General features: G+C 46.4%; 1 protein-coding gene across 1 annotated transcript in view; it reads right to left on the bottom strand.

The window, feature by feature from the left end:
* Positions 1-12,024, bottom strand: part of GDE1 (glycerophosphodiester phosphodiesterase 1) — a 196,507-nt gene that overhangs the window by 71,382 nt on the left and 113,101 nt on the right. The window contains exon 4 of the mRNA XM_078665115.1: positions 2,950-3,042. Within this exon, the coding sequence (XP_078521241.1) occupies positions 2,950-3,042 (93 nt within the window). The remainder of the gene's footprint in view (positions 1-2,949; positions 3,043-12,024) is intronic.

Here is a 12,024-nt window from a genome sequence, read left to right as displayed (position 1 = left end):
ACCCTTGGATCCACCGGAACTCTTCACATCGAGCCGCCTGCAGCATCTTCAGCTCCAAGCACCATCGACCTGCATGACGAAACCCGACACTACTTCGACCCTGTGCACCCGCTTCCTGTGGGTGAGGTAACTCAGCAACGCCGGTGTTCCAACACTGGTATACACCTCTAGTGTCTGTGTCTAAAGTTTCATCCTTCTAGGTCACTCGGAAGGTTCCTTAATAACTAACTTTGTAACTTTTACGCACCATTGACATTGCATCGGTAATGCGTGCACTTTCCGCACTGCACCCGAGTCCCGCGGGCCTTTCCAGACTTCTTCACTGCTAGTCCCGAACAGCTCCAGCGATTCCCCAGGCCCTAGGCCTCTTCACTTTCCCCATAGTGGTTCTTATACCACTATTTTAGTATATGGTTTAGGTGGCCCCTAGGGCTCATCCATAATTGTGCAACTTTTGTATATTTAAACTGTGTTTTGTTTTAACGCATTTGCTTCTGTGCTCATAAAGAGTATCAGGGTTATTTGTAGAAATAAATCTATATATATTTTCAATATATATCTTTGTAGTGTCCTTTCATTTGGTATTCAAGGGGTTTGTGTATGGTAAAACAGCTTGCTTCACATGCCTTTACAGAGTTTAGCCTAAGACTGCTTAGTCCATGCTACCCCTAGGATAGCTTGTCTATAAGGTTGACTTTAGAACCTGCACCAAAGGGGGTTGCTTGGCATGGTACAAGGTGATCACTAGAACTAGTGAGCATCATATACCAGGCCAACTTCTCACATTGGTGGCAGCGGTGGGATTTGAGCTTGCTGTTGTTTTACCATTACAATCTTTGAGAGTATCATTTGAAAGATCATACAGGTACCTGATAGGTACACTAAAACAAGACTAGTATACTTAAGTTTTACTGAACTTAGTGGTTGTAGAGGATAGGGAGTAGCACACCCTGACTACAACTACTAGATAGGTTTTGTAGGAAAACACCAGTGTAGGTAGATTGCAACACATCCACCACACTAGAGCAATGTCTGGAGCAGAGGGATCCACTGGACCCATCTCTGTTGAGAGTGACCCTCCAAGGGCACCATCCAAATTTGCTATCTTTCCTTTTAAGGAACTGAGGCAACTGTGTTCCATGAGAGGAATCAAAACAGGTCCTACTCCTACAGCAGGACACCTCAGAGAGCTTTTAGACCAGTCTGAAGCTCTAAAGAACTCTAAACCAGGCCCCTCAGGGACTGGTGATGGAGGTTCTCCTTCTGAAGAAGAAAACACTGATGCCCCTGCCCCTGTTATCCACATAGATGAGGAAGACCTGGTCACTGGAGATACTCAGCCAGAGGATGAGGAGGAAGAAGAGGAGGAGGAGGAAGAAAGTGGGTCTGATGATGAGAGAAATAGCCAGGTGTTAGTCAGCAGGCTTAACCAGGCTAACTTAAGCTTATTTGGGACTGAAGGTGGGTCCAACCCCTTCAGACCCCCAAATGGACTTAACCAGGAGCATAGGAGGAGGAGGAATCACTCAGGTGAATCCAATACTTCCTATGTTTCTAGAGGTTCTCATGGCAACTCCAGAAGGGAGCTGACTAGCCCTCAGAGAAGGGAACATGAGGCCAAAATGAGAGAGGCTGAACTTAGGATCCAGAAGCAAGAATTAGAAGTTGCCCTGGCCAAAGAGAAACTTGCTAGAGCAAGGCAGCCTAGAGAGAGTGGATTAGGATCCACTGGTGGCAGCACTATCCCTAAGGATAAAGACAGGTCCTATGACAATAGAAACCTGAGTAAGATTGTGCCCCCCTACAAAGTTGGGGATGATATCCACAAATGGATGACTGCACTTGAGAGAGCTTGCAAAGTACAGCAGGTCCCTCAGGATCAGTGGGCAGCAATCTTGTGGCTCTCCTTTGAAGGTAGAGGCCGAGACAGACTCCTCACAGTTAGTGATGGGGATTCTAGAAACTACCTGATCCTGAAGAGTGCTCTGATTGATGGGTTACAACTTCTCACAGGGTACTCTCAGGAATGGTGGGAATCAAGAACACTCTTTTGTTTTATTCTCATACCCGTCCACAACGTGAGTAATCAGAGACACGGAAACGTTTAATTGTTTATTTTAATGACGTGCTCTAAGATGCAGTATTTTGGCTAACATAAGCAGGCATATGATTAGAAATAATACGATCGGAATTGTTCCAATTCCATAAAACACAATGGAAGAAATCGTGTTATAATGATAGTGGAAACAGGTCATATAGCGTCTTGTGAACCACCCTCCTCTGCTAGGAACTATGTTTTATAATAATAGAAGGTCTCTTAGGCTTGAATGGGGAACCACATACCTCCAAGATCAGCAGACGTGAATCACATCTCAGGATCAGCAAAGCTCTCTGTGTCTGGAAAAGCTTTTCTTCCAAGTGCTCAAATCATGCATGCAATATTAAAGGCACTAGAATTTCAGTTGGTTGCAGCTGTGTGCTTGTTGTGTCTAGAGTGGGGCCGATCAACCTGAATACCAGCATACATTGTTATGGTGACCATGAAAGCTTCTGCATGCAGTGTACAGACTAAGGTTGCAATATAAGTCTAGGGATGTAAAAACAGACCATTCTCATTCGAGGAAACCAAGCAGTCTAACTTACAACAACAGTTACATGTAGTGTCGTGTGCAAAAGCTGCAAGAGGCAAAATGGCGTTTAAACTTCTAATAAGCCTATGCTAATATAACAATGTATGCAGGCAGGGCCCTGTCTTCACTACAAAGGGGAAGAAGCTGAAGTAGCGGATAATTTCATTAGTTTTACGCCCATGTTTAAGTAAAAAATTATTCTTCAAAGATGCCTTGGCACTACATCCATGTGAGAAAAAAATGATTCAAAATTATTTTTGTACATTACTTTCAAATTACTAACTGGTAAAGCAAAAACAATCATAAATAGATGCCTTACCATATAAATAACTTGAGGTTCAAAGGAGCAGACAATACTCATGTTGTAGAGCCGGGGAAATTCCATATAAACCTTTCGCAGTACATCAGCAGCCTGAAAAAACACAAGAGCAGCAGATTACTTTAGAGCGAATGCGATGTTAGGAAAACATTAGGACAACCCCTAACATTCAGATTCAGAAAATGACTGTCGGAGACGAGGAATGCTCCCAGGTTAAGTGACAAACTTTACAATTGATGAGCTAGAACTGTCCAGTGGCCCTTCGGTTTCAAGCCACTTAAATTCAGGAGCTCTCATACAATCATCTGTGTGCTACAAGTCAAATATCCTATTAGACTGAGGAGGTGGCTTAGTTTTAGACACTGATCTCTAGTTTTGGTTTTAAAAAGGAACTGAAACAGAAACATGTGTTATCAAAGGTAATAGTAACAGGAGGTACAGTTGTGGATGCCAGTGACCGACATTACTCCATTGTATCAGGCTTCTAAAATAGAGCAATAGCAATAGAGTTTGTGTGCAATGTAAAAAGTATGATCTGAGTAATCCATCTTCTCTTTTCAATTTTATTTCCATTATAATCCACAGAGGTACATAGGCCACTGCTGATTTTTCTTCTTTGCGGCAGTCACTCATTCAGGGACAAGCAGTTCCCCACAAATCAATTTTTATCCATCCACATTGCTGGAGACAGGTCAGCAATCAATGTCCTACTGCAGTGCTCTCCAGCCTTTTCTGTAGTAAGAAATGGAAATCCTCCCGAGCTACTAATGTTATTAGAGATGCAGTAGTAACTATATTTGACAAGATAATATTAGTGGCCACCATATGCAAGATTACGAGCAGTGCTTCAGGTACAGTTGCCAGCCGTAATGTAAAAAATGCTTTGTCAATGTGTAATGCCTCTACATGGGTAAAACATAACAGCCATAGCTGAAGTAGTCCTAGCACCAAGTTAATAATGGTAGTAATAGTCTCTCCAACATCGTTTGATATTTATCATCTTTAGACATTTTTGGGAAAATCTGCATTTCTTTCCCCAAACATCAGTTTATGAATTCTGAAAATGCACACAATTTTGTTTCAAATGCAAGCTTTCCAATTTTGGTAAACAGATATTTCTTCAACCAAGCAAAAGCTTCTAATGTAATTAATTGTGGTAAACAGAGGAGAGCTACCAGTAGATCACGAGCTACTCGTTGGAGAAGCCTGCTCTACTACTTCCCCATATGCTGGTGAAGTTGACACGCTAGAAGAAAGTTGCAGATCAGGTCTTGTTGAATGGTGGCAGAGGCTTATAAGCTGGCACACATTTTAGTCCCAGTAAACTGGGCAATACAGTTGTTGAAAATGGCAATGTATATGTACATAAGCGGCGTTCATTTGTGTTCACTGTACCCCTTGTTGCAAGCAGAATGGATATCGCTAAACACTGACTGTGTTATCCCGCCAGCATAGACCCATGCACACACGTACGCGACAGCCATTTTAGGCACCATGGCCTCTCTGCCCGTTTGTTAAATTCCCGGCACCCCTCCCCGCGCGCACTGCTCATGCATCGGCCACAAGACCCTCTCCCTCTGCGTGACCCTGCTCTAAAAGTAGCCCTCCTACTTGACCCACACCCCCCATTTCCTCCCAAGAACACCCTTCCCCTCAGCTGACAACCCCCCCCCCCCCCTACACTTGACCTTTCGACCCGGTCCCAAGTCCTAAGACCAAGCCTCGTGGATGTACACCCCCCTTCTCCCTGCCCAGCATAACAAAACCGTGATACACCAGCCGAAGTGCCCGATCTTATCGCCTGCCTAACCCTTGATCTGATCATCCCCTCCTGCCCTCGTGTCCTGTAGGAATGTCCAGCTGAGAGATCACAATCTCTTGTTACATTCAGGAGGGGAGGATGACATCTGAGCGACTGGTATGGGAATAGGCCTGAAGCTGGGATTCCAAGCATGCCTTTTCCTACTTCTAAGCGTCTCTATTGTAATAAGGAATGTTTGTGCATCATAAACATGTGTATAAAAGACGAAGCCTCAGAGAAACTGGTGTGTGTGTGGTGGGTAGGGGGGAGAGAGCACACCCTGTAGACCCCATGCGGGCGTCCGAAATGACAGGCTTTCCTCATAGAAATAAAACTCTATTCTTGTTTTCCTGCTTCCAGCGCCCGTCTTTTTGTTTTGTAATTGTTCGAGATGGGAACTAAGAGGCGTCCTGCGCCAGCAGCCTGGGCATCAGGTGCGTTATGGGCTGACTTTTCCACAATTGGCGCCCCAACGCGGGGTCCATCAGCGACATAAGGTCCGGTAAGAGAGGTCCAGACGATGGGGTGAACATCTAAACGATTGGAGTATACCTGCCTTGAGAGGGCCCTCGTCCGGCTGCCGATTGAATGAACTTCACCAATTCTGAACGGACCTCTCTCAAGTGACCTACTGTCCTGACTGGAATCCCACAGGAATGCTGCGGTAAAAACATGGAGAAAGAGAACGATTGGGCGCTGGAAAAAGGAAGGCGAAGAATTGCCCACACGGTCCAGGTCCGGGTAAGATTAAGTAGGACGTCTCTACGTCCGATTGGTAGGATGGCTTTATCCATCTGATTGATTGATTGATTGTACTTGAAGTATTGGTTCTCTTTGAGACATTTTCTATTTGCAAACAGCGATGAATAGGAACGTTCCTCTCTCTTTGCAAATAGTTAAGGATAGGTAATGCAGACGTTTGTCCCCCATTGTAATCAGTCATGCCTATTTTTCACCCCACTGATTGTTTGTTATCGATTTTTATCGATTATTGCTCTTTGAGATATTCTCTGTCTGCAAACAGGGAAGAATAGAAATATTCTGCCCCCCTTTTCAGATAGTGAAGGATAGGTAATGCAGACTTTTGTCCCCGTTGTAATCCGTCATGCCTGTTTTTCTCCCCATTGATTGATTGATTGTCTGGACATTCATTGTTCAAGGAATAGTTCTTTTGAGGTATTGTCTGTTTGCAAATAACATAGAAAGGAAATATTTTGTCTAATCTTTGCAAGTAGTGAAGGGTAGGTAATGCGGACCTTTGTCCTCCGCTGTAATCTCTCGGGCCTATCTACTCCCCACTGATTGGTAAACTAGTTCCACCCGGACCATTTATTAGAGGTAGATCATCTGGCTTGATCAGAGGGCACCCCTAATAAAAAGGACATATGCAATAATAATGAAGTAATCACCGTATCCTGTTAACAGAAACTTTAGCATGAAACACGATAGGAATAAAAAGGGAAGAAAGAAATAAGAAAGCAAAATCAGTAGGCCACTGATGAGTTTTTTGATTTCGCTGCAAATAGGAAAACGTTAGAAAAAAAAGAAATAGCTCACGATAAAACACATGATTTCGCTAGAAATAAGAAACGTTAGAAATAAGCCCGTAATAAGAAACATGAAAATGGTGAGAGAAGCCAAGCTTGACATCACGGCAGCCACGAGGCAACAAGGCTTCGTCACCCCTCACTGCTCCAAACATGTCTGCCCCACCGCCTGCCACGCCCCAATAACGGTAACATGAGACAGATACAAGTCAACAGATACCTACCCCCACTCTGGAAACTCCCGAAATGCAGCAGGATCACGGCTACGCCCATCCGGAAGACGAGATCTTCGGCACGTGTAGGGCGGGTCCTGCTGCCAGCCGTCGGCCGGAGGTCATCGAGTAAGGTGGGCCCGAAGAAGAGCCGAGGCCGACGGGGTCCGGCCGTCCCCACTTCTTCAATAATGGCTGCGACAACACTGGGGGGGGGGGATGTCTTGCTCGTGCCACCGACCCCCCCCTCGCATCTGCTGGTCCAGCCACGGCTTGGTAGAAGCTCCCCGGTCGGCCCTGAAGCGGCGCCTTGCAGGCCACCGGGGGGGGGATGTCTTGCCTATGCCTCCGACCCCCCCCCCTCTCTCATCGCCTGGTCCGGCCATCATGTATATTAGCGCCGAGGAAAACGGCGTGGGGTGCGCTGGGAGGGAGAGGCGGCGCGAACGAGCCTCTCCCACCTCCCCAGGTGGAGGCCCCCAGCGGCACCCCCAACGCTCCACTCACCCGACATGGGTTCGCCCACTCGTAAAATGGCGGACGATCCTGCTGGAGCGGGCCCAACGTGAAGAGATGGCCCGGTTGCTTGTTGATTAAGAAACGAGTCCCACCATCATAAAAAAATTCTCCTCGACTTTGAAGATTCTATAGGAGCCGCGGGGGTCCCCGACCCCCGCAGACACCCCCGATGGGGAATGACTGCCATGATTGCCCGCGGAACGATGAAAAAGTAGCCGCGGGACGTCGGCGCTCCCATGCTGACGCCAGCCTCAATTTGAATGACTAAAATCCTGCAGACTACAGTTCGGATCAGTTCCGGTGAAAACCCAGTATGACCCGGTAGGAAAAAATGTTGCCTCCCTCCCCCTTTTTTTTTGACTGATGGTTCATACTGCCGATCCTTTCTGTTGCCCTTTAACGGAACTTTTGGACTGCCGAAAGAGGCTCTGGGCCAACCACGAGTTGGTGGAGATTTTGACTATGCCTGGATCTGCCTGGCTGCACCCAAAATGGCGCTGGTACAAATGAAACTTTCAACTCCTTGCTGTACCCCGATTGCTCAGCCTTGGTGTCATGAAATATGTATGCAGTTTTTAAACACAATGAATTGATATGGGATGGGTACTGATTATGCGTTCGGACAATGAATTGAAGTGAGATAGGTGCTGATTGAACATTCGGACAATGAATTGTTGTTAAGTTTGGCGCATCATGATTATTGAAAGTTCGAATTTCAACACTTATGATACTCGCTCACACTGAAGTTTCGATATGATTTTGTTGCACTTGTCGCACTTTTATTATGAAATCAACGACCACCGACTCCATTAGGTTTTCCACTAATAAGTATCCCCACATGTACAGTTCCAACCTGCTCCGTGGCCGGCCCACGGGGTTGTAGGCCCGTATTTGTGCACCGACATTCTTATTAAAGATTTTTGGAAAAAAGCAAACGAAGTTGTCACGCGTAAATTGGTAAGTTTCGAATAAATGACCACTATTTTCCGATATAACTGAATTACAGGTGAAATGGCTCAGCTCGATTAGTTAAGGGTTAAAAAGTATAGCACGCAGAAATATTGCAAATATGAATGGTCCAGGTTTTTGTTGTATGTACTTTGCATATTTTTGTGCAGCCTAAAGCAACCACTAAAAGACCCTGGTATTTAGCCTATACTTTATATGCTACCTGTATCAGGAAAATTGTGCTAAAATTGCCCCTAAGTCGCCCCGAAGGAGTGCCACCTGACCTCCCTGCATACGATCCGTAGTACCACACTTGGGCGACCTATGCTATCCACAGGCTTCCGATAATCATCTCTCCCACACTAAACGGTCCACCTGGGCTCAAACGCCAAGTTGGCAAGGACCGCGTCCAGTGGAGATAGCCCGAGTATGTAGTAAGTAAAAGCCTTTTCGAGTTTATGCGCGCTGATGTGTTTTTAAAATGCTGCCCCCGCCCCCCTTCTTTTTCCCTCTTTCTGCAGGTCACCTCGGAACGTCGACTAAGGTACGAAAAAGAAAATGGTGATCTAGCGGACAAAAATGGGGAAAAGGGGTTCGATTATGATACATACACACGACAAGCGAACAGTGGCTATTTCTCTCCCTGAACTTAGCGCTTGGGAGGACAGCCTGAAGCGAAAAATACAAAATATGACTTCGCTTGGCACCCCGAATAATACAACCAAAAATGACGTGCACTAAATAAATAAGCATCCTACAAATAACTGAATAGGGAAAGTTTAAAGAATATTCTGAGGTGAGGTTTACCCTAGTACACCCCGCTTGGAGGACTAGGAATGTTGTCAGTGTTTAAAAATTACTACATCCTTTCCGCACCCTCATGGACCGGAAACTCAAAGCTGCCCTATTGTTCCCCCAACTGACACCCACTGTTGCCTCAGCCTGGAAACACATTAGCCCGACCAGGTTAGTTCTTGACCGGTTGCCAAAGGCGTAAGTGTGTACAACCACAAAGACCAGTAAAGGCAGCCGACAATAAAAGAAAAGAAAAGGGTAAAAAGAGCTTAGGATGCTAAGGATGCGCAGCATACAGGAAAAGATCATTATGGCCAATAACGGTTATATGTCTTGTCTTGGATTTTTGTATATAATACATGTACTGTCTTCCCCGCCTGAGTTTGTGTGTACGTAATGTATGGATCTACGGCATCCCTTTGCCTGTGTTTCTGTATTGCTTAACCCCTGCTGTTCTGTGTTGTGTGCGCACTGAATGGCCCATTATTGTACACGTCTCTCTCTTTCTCTCTCCATGTCATACGTGTACCGAATGGACCATTTAGAGTGCGGTCTCTCTCTCTCTCTCTCTCTCTCTCTCTCTCCCTCTCTCTCTCTCTCTAAAGTCCCCCTGTTCCCTCCTTCCTTGTATGGTAACGTTGTGCCCCCCCGGCACATACCTAATTGGGTCTCTTCGAACACAAAGGTGTTCGGCATAAATTGACAGGAACTAAAACGATTGTAACTTGCCATATTACTACCTCTCCTTTCTGCAAAACGATAGAACCCGAGTTGGTAATGAAGGAAAGGAAAGGTAAGACGACTGATGTCCCCTAATCTGGCCTTTTTATAGGGGGACTATAACGTCAATGGCCTTCTGTTTTCCAGTTCGTTAGAAATGCAATTCCCAATGCCCAGATTACCTCACCCCTCTGCACTTAAGTGCGGATGTCCAAAGCGTCCTCGCTTCCCCCGATTGACCCCAGCCCCCTGTCCAAAGCGTCCTCGCTTCTCCCGATTGACCCCAGCTCCCTGTCCAAAGCGTCCTCGCCTCTCCCGATTAACACCAGCTCCCTATCAGCTACCCCCGAAGCGTAATTGATAACTTTGATTAACGGTCGCTCCCCAAGAAAAGCATGTGTAACCCCCCCCTCTCATGATGATAATAACCCCTGCTTGCAAGAGTTAGCTGACCCCGAAGGGAAATGTAAGATTGTCAGTACTTGGGTTAAAAGAAAAAGGGCGAGTCTCTACCTAAGGACTCGATTTCGAGTTTGATATAATACACTGTGTATAAAAGTCCGATTTCTCTCCACGTACGTCACGAATGAACGCCAAATAGGCTTCCGAATTCAGTGGAAATGCCCTCCTACATGATCCATAAGTGATGACTTCTGACTGTGACCGATGAACCTATCCCCCACCTACTTAGGATTGGGGACGGAATTGAGATGTATAAATGTCTTCCCCTGCCAGTTTTTCTAAAACCTGTTTTGTACCCATTCAAAGATACAATCACCGGAGGAGAGGAGCTGGACGTGACGCACAGCCTGGCCACAGATCATGAAGCACGTGTGACCTCAGCCAAAGGTGGAGCCACAGAGCAACGAGACGCGGGACGAGGCACCACTCTCAAAATCGGCAGATTAAGGAATAAAGGGCTGCCTTGAAGCCCTCGATTTGCTGACCCACTCGTGCCTGAAGTCCCCGTCTCTTTTGAGCCCGACTGATGGGCCTGCCTGCTCGTCGTCCTTTGCTCCTTTGGTCCCTTGGTGTGCTCAGAGATCTGATCCCACTCCTCCCTCTCTTCCCATGATTATTCAACAACATCACCCTTTTCGCATAACTTTTGACTATAGAATAAGGTTTTGCCACGGAAGAAGAAAGACACGCAGGTGCCCAGCATGGGGCACCCCTAAGAAAATCAGTTAGGAAACAGGACTGTGATCTAACAGCAGAGGACTGATCGCACCCTGCAACGTGTAAGGATGAATCCGAGCTGGACCTATAGCTCCACCGCCGGTGCTCAACAGCGCCAACAAAAGAAGACGGACTCTGTTAAAAAAAAAGACATTGTGACGAAGACCCCCCCCCCCCTTCCTGAACTTTCTACTCACCCCCTTGACTAATTGCTTGTATCAAACTGAATTCCTCCCTCAACCATTTTGTATTGCTTTCAAAAATGTTTCATCGGTCACTCATGTATTTAGTTTTCCAAAAGTCTCTTATTGCACTGATAAGACCCGAAGGTATCAGAGTACTTTTACTGTATGTTGATGTCACCGGAGAGAAAGGCTGAACTTGATTCTATAATGTTTCGGAATTAAGTATTATGCCGATATCTAGACTTGTATGAATAACCCAACAAATGTAAAATCGTATGTACCGCATTCCGCCAATCGTATCGACTGTTTAGAACTGAACTAGCTTATGTAAAAAGCGGCGACTGTTGAAAATGGCAATGTATATGTACATAAGCGGCGTTCATTTGTGTTCACTGTACCCCTTGTTGTAAGCAGAATGGATATCGCTAAACACTGACTGTGTTATCCCGCCAGCATAGACCCATGCACACACGTACGCGACAGCCATTTTAGGCACTATGGCCTCTCTGCCCGTTTGTTAAATTCCCGGCACCCCTCCCCGCGCGCACTGCTCATGCATCGGCCACAAGACCCTCTCCCTCTGCGTGACCCTGCTCTAAAAGTAGCCCTCCTACTTGACCCACACCCCCCATTTCCTCCCAAGAACACCCTTCCCCTCAGCTGACAACCCCCCCCCCCCCCGGCTACACTTGACCTTTCGACCCGGTCCCAAGTCCTAAGACCAAGCCTCGTGGATGTACATCCCCCTTCTCCCTGCCCAGCATAACAAAACCGTGATACACCAGCCGAAGTGCCCGATCTTATCGCCTGCCTAACCTTTGATCTGATCATCCCCTCCTGCCCTCGTGTCCTGTAGGAATGTCCAGCTGAGAGATCACAATCTCTTGTTACATTCAGGAGGGGAGGATGACATCTGAGCGACTGGTATGGGAATAGGCCTGAAGCTGGGATTCCAAGCATGCCTTTTCCTACTTCTAAGCGTCTCTATTGTAATAAGGAATGTTTGTGCATCATAAACATGTGTATAAAAGACGAAGCCTCAGAGAAACTGGTGTGTGTGTGGTGGGTAGGGGGGAGAGAGCACACCCTGTAGACCCCATGCGGGCGTCCGAAATGACAGGCTCTCCTCATAGAAATAAAACTCTATTCTTGTTTTCCTGCTTCCAGCG

Source organism: Lissotriton helveticus, chromosome 10 (genome assembly GCF_964261635.1).
Source record: "Lissotriton helveticus chromosome 10, aLisHel1.1, whole genome shotgun sequence".
NCBI classification, from domain to species: Eukaryota; Metazoa; Chordata; class Amphibia; order Caudata; family Salamandridae; genus Lissotriton; species Lissotriton helveticus.
This window is presented reverse-complemented; position numbering and strand designations above follow the sequence as displayed.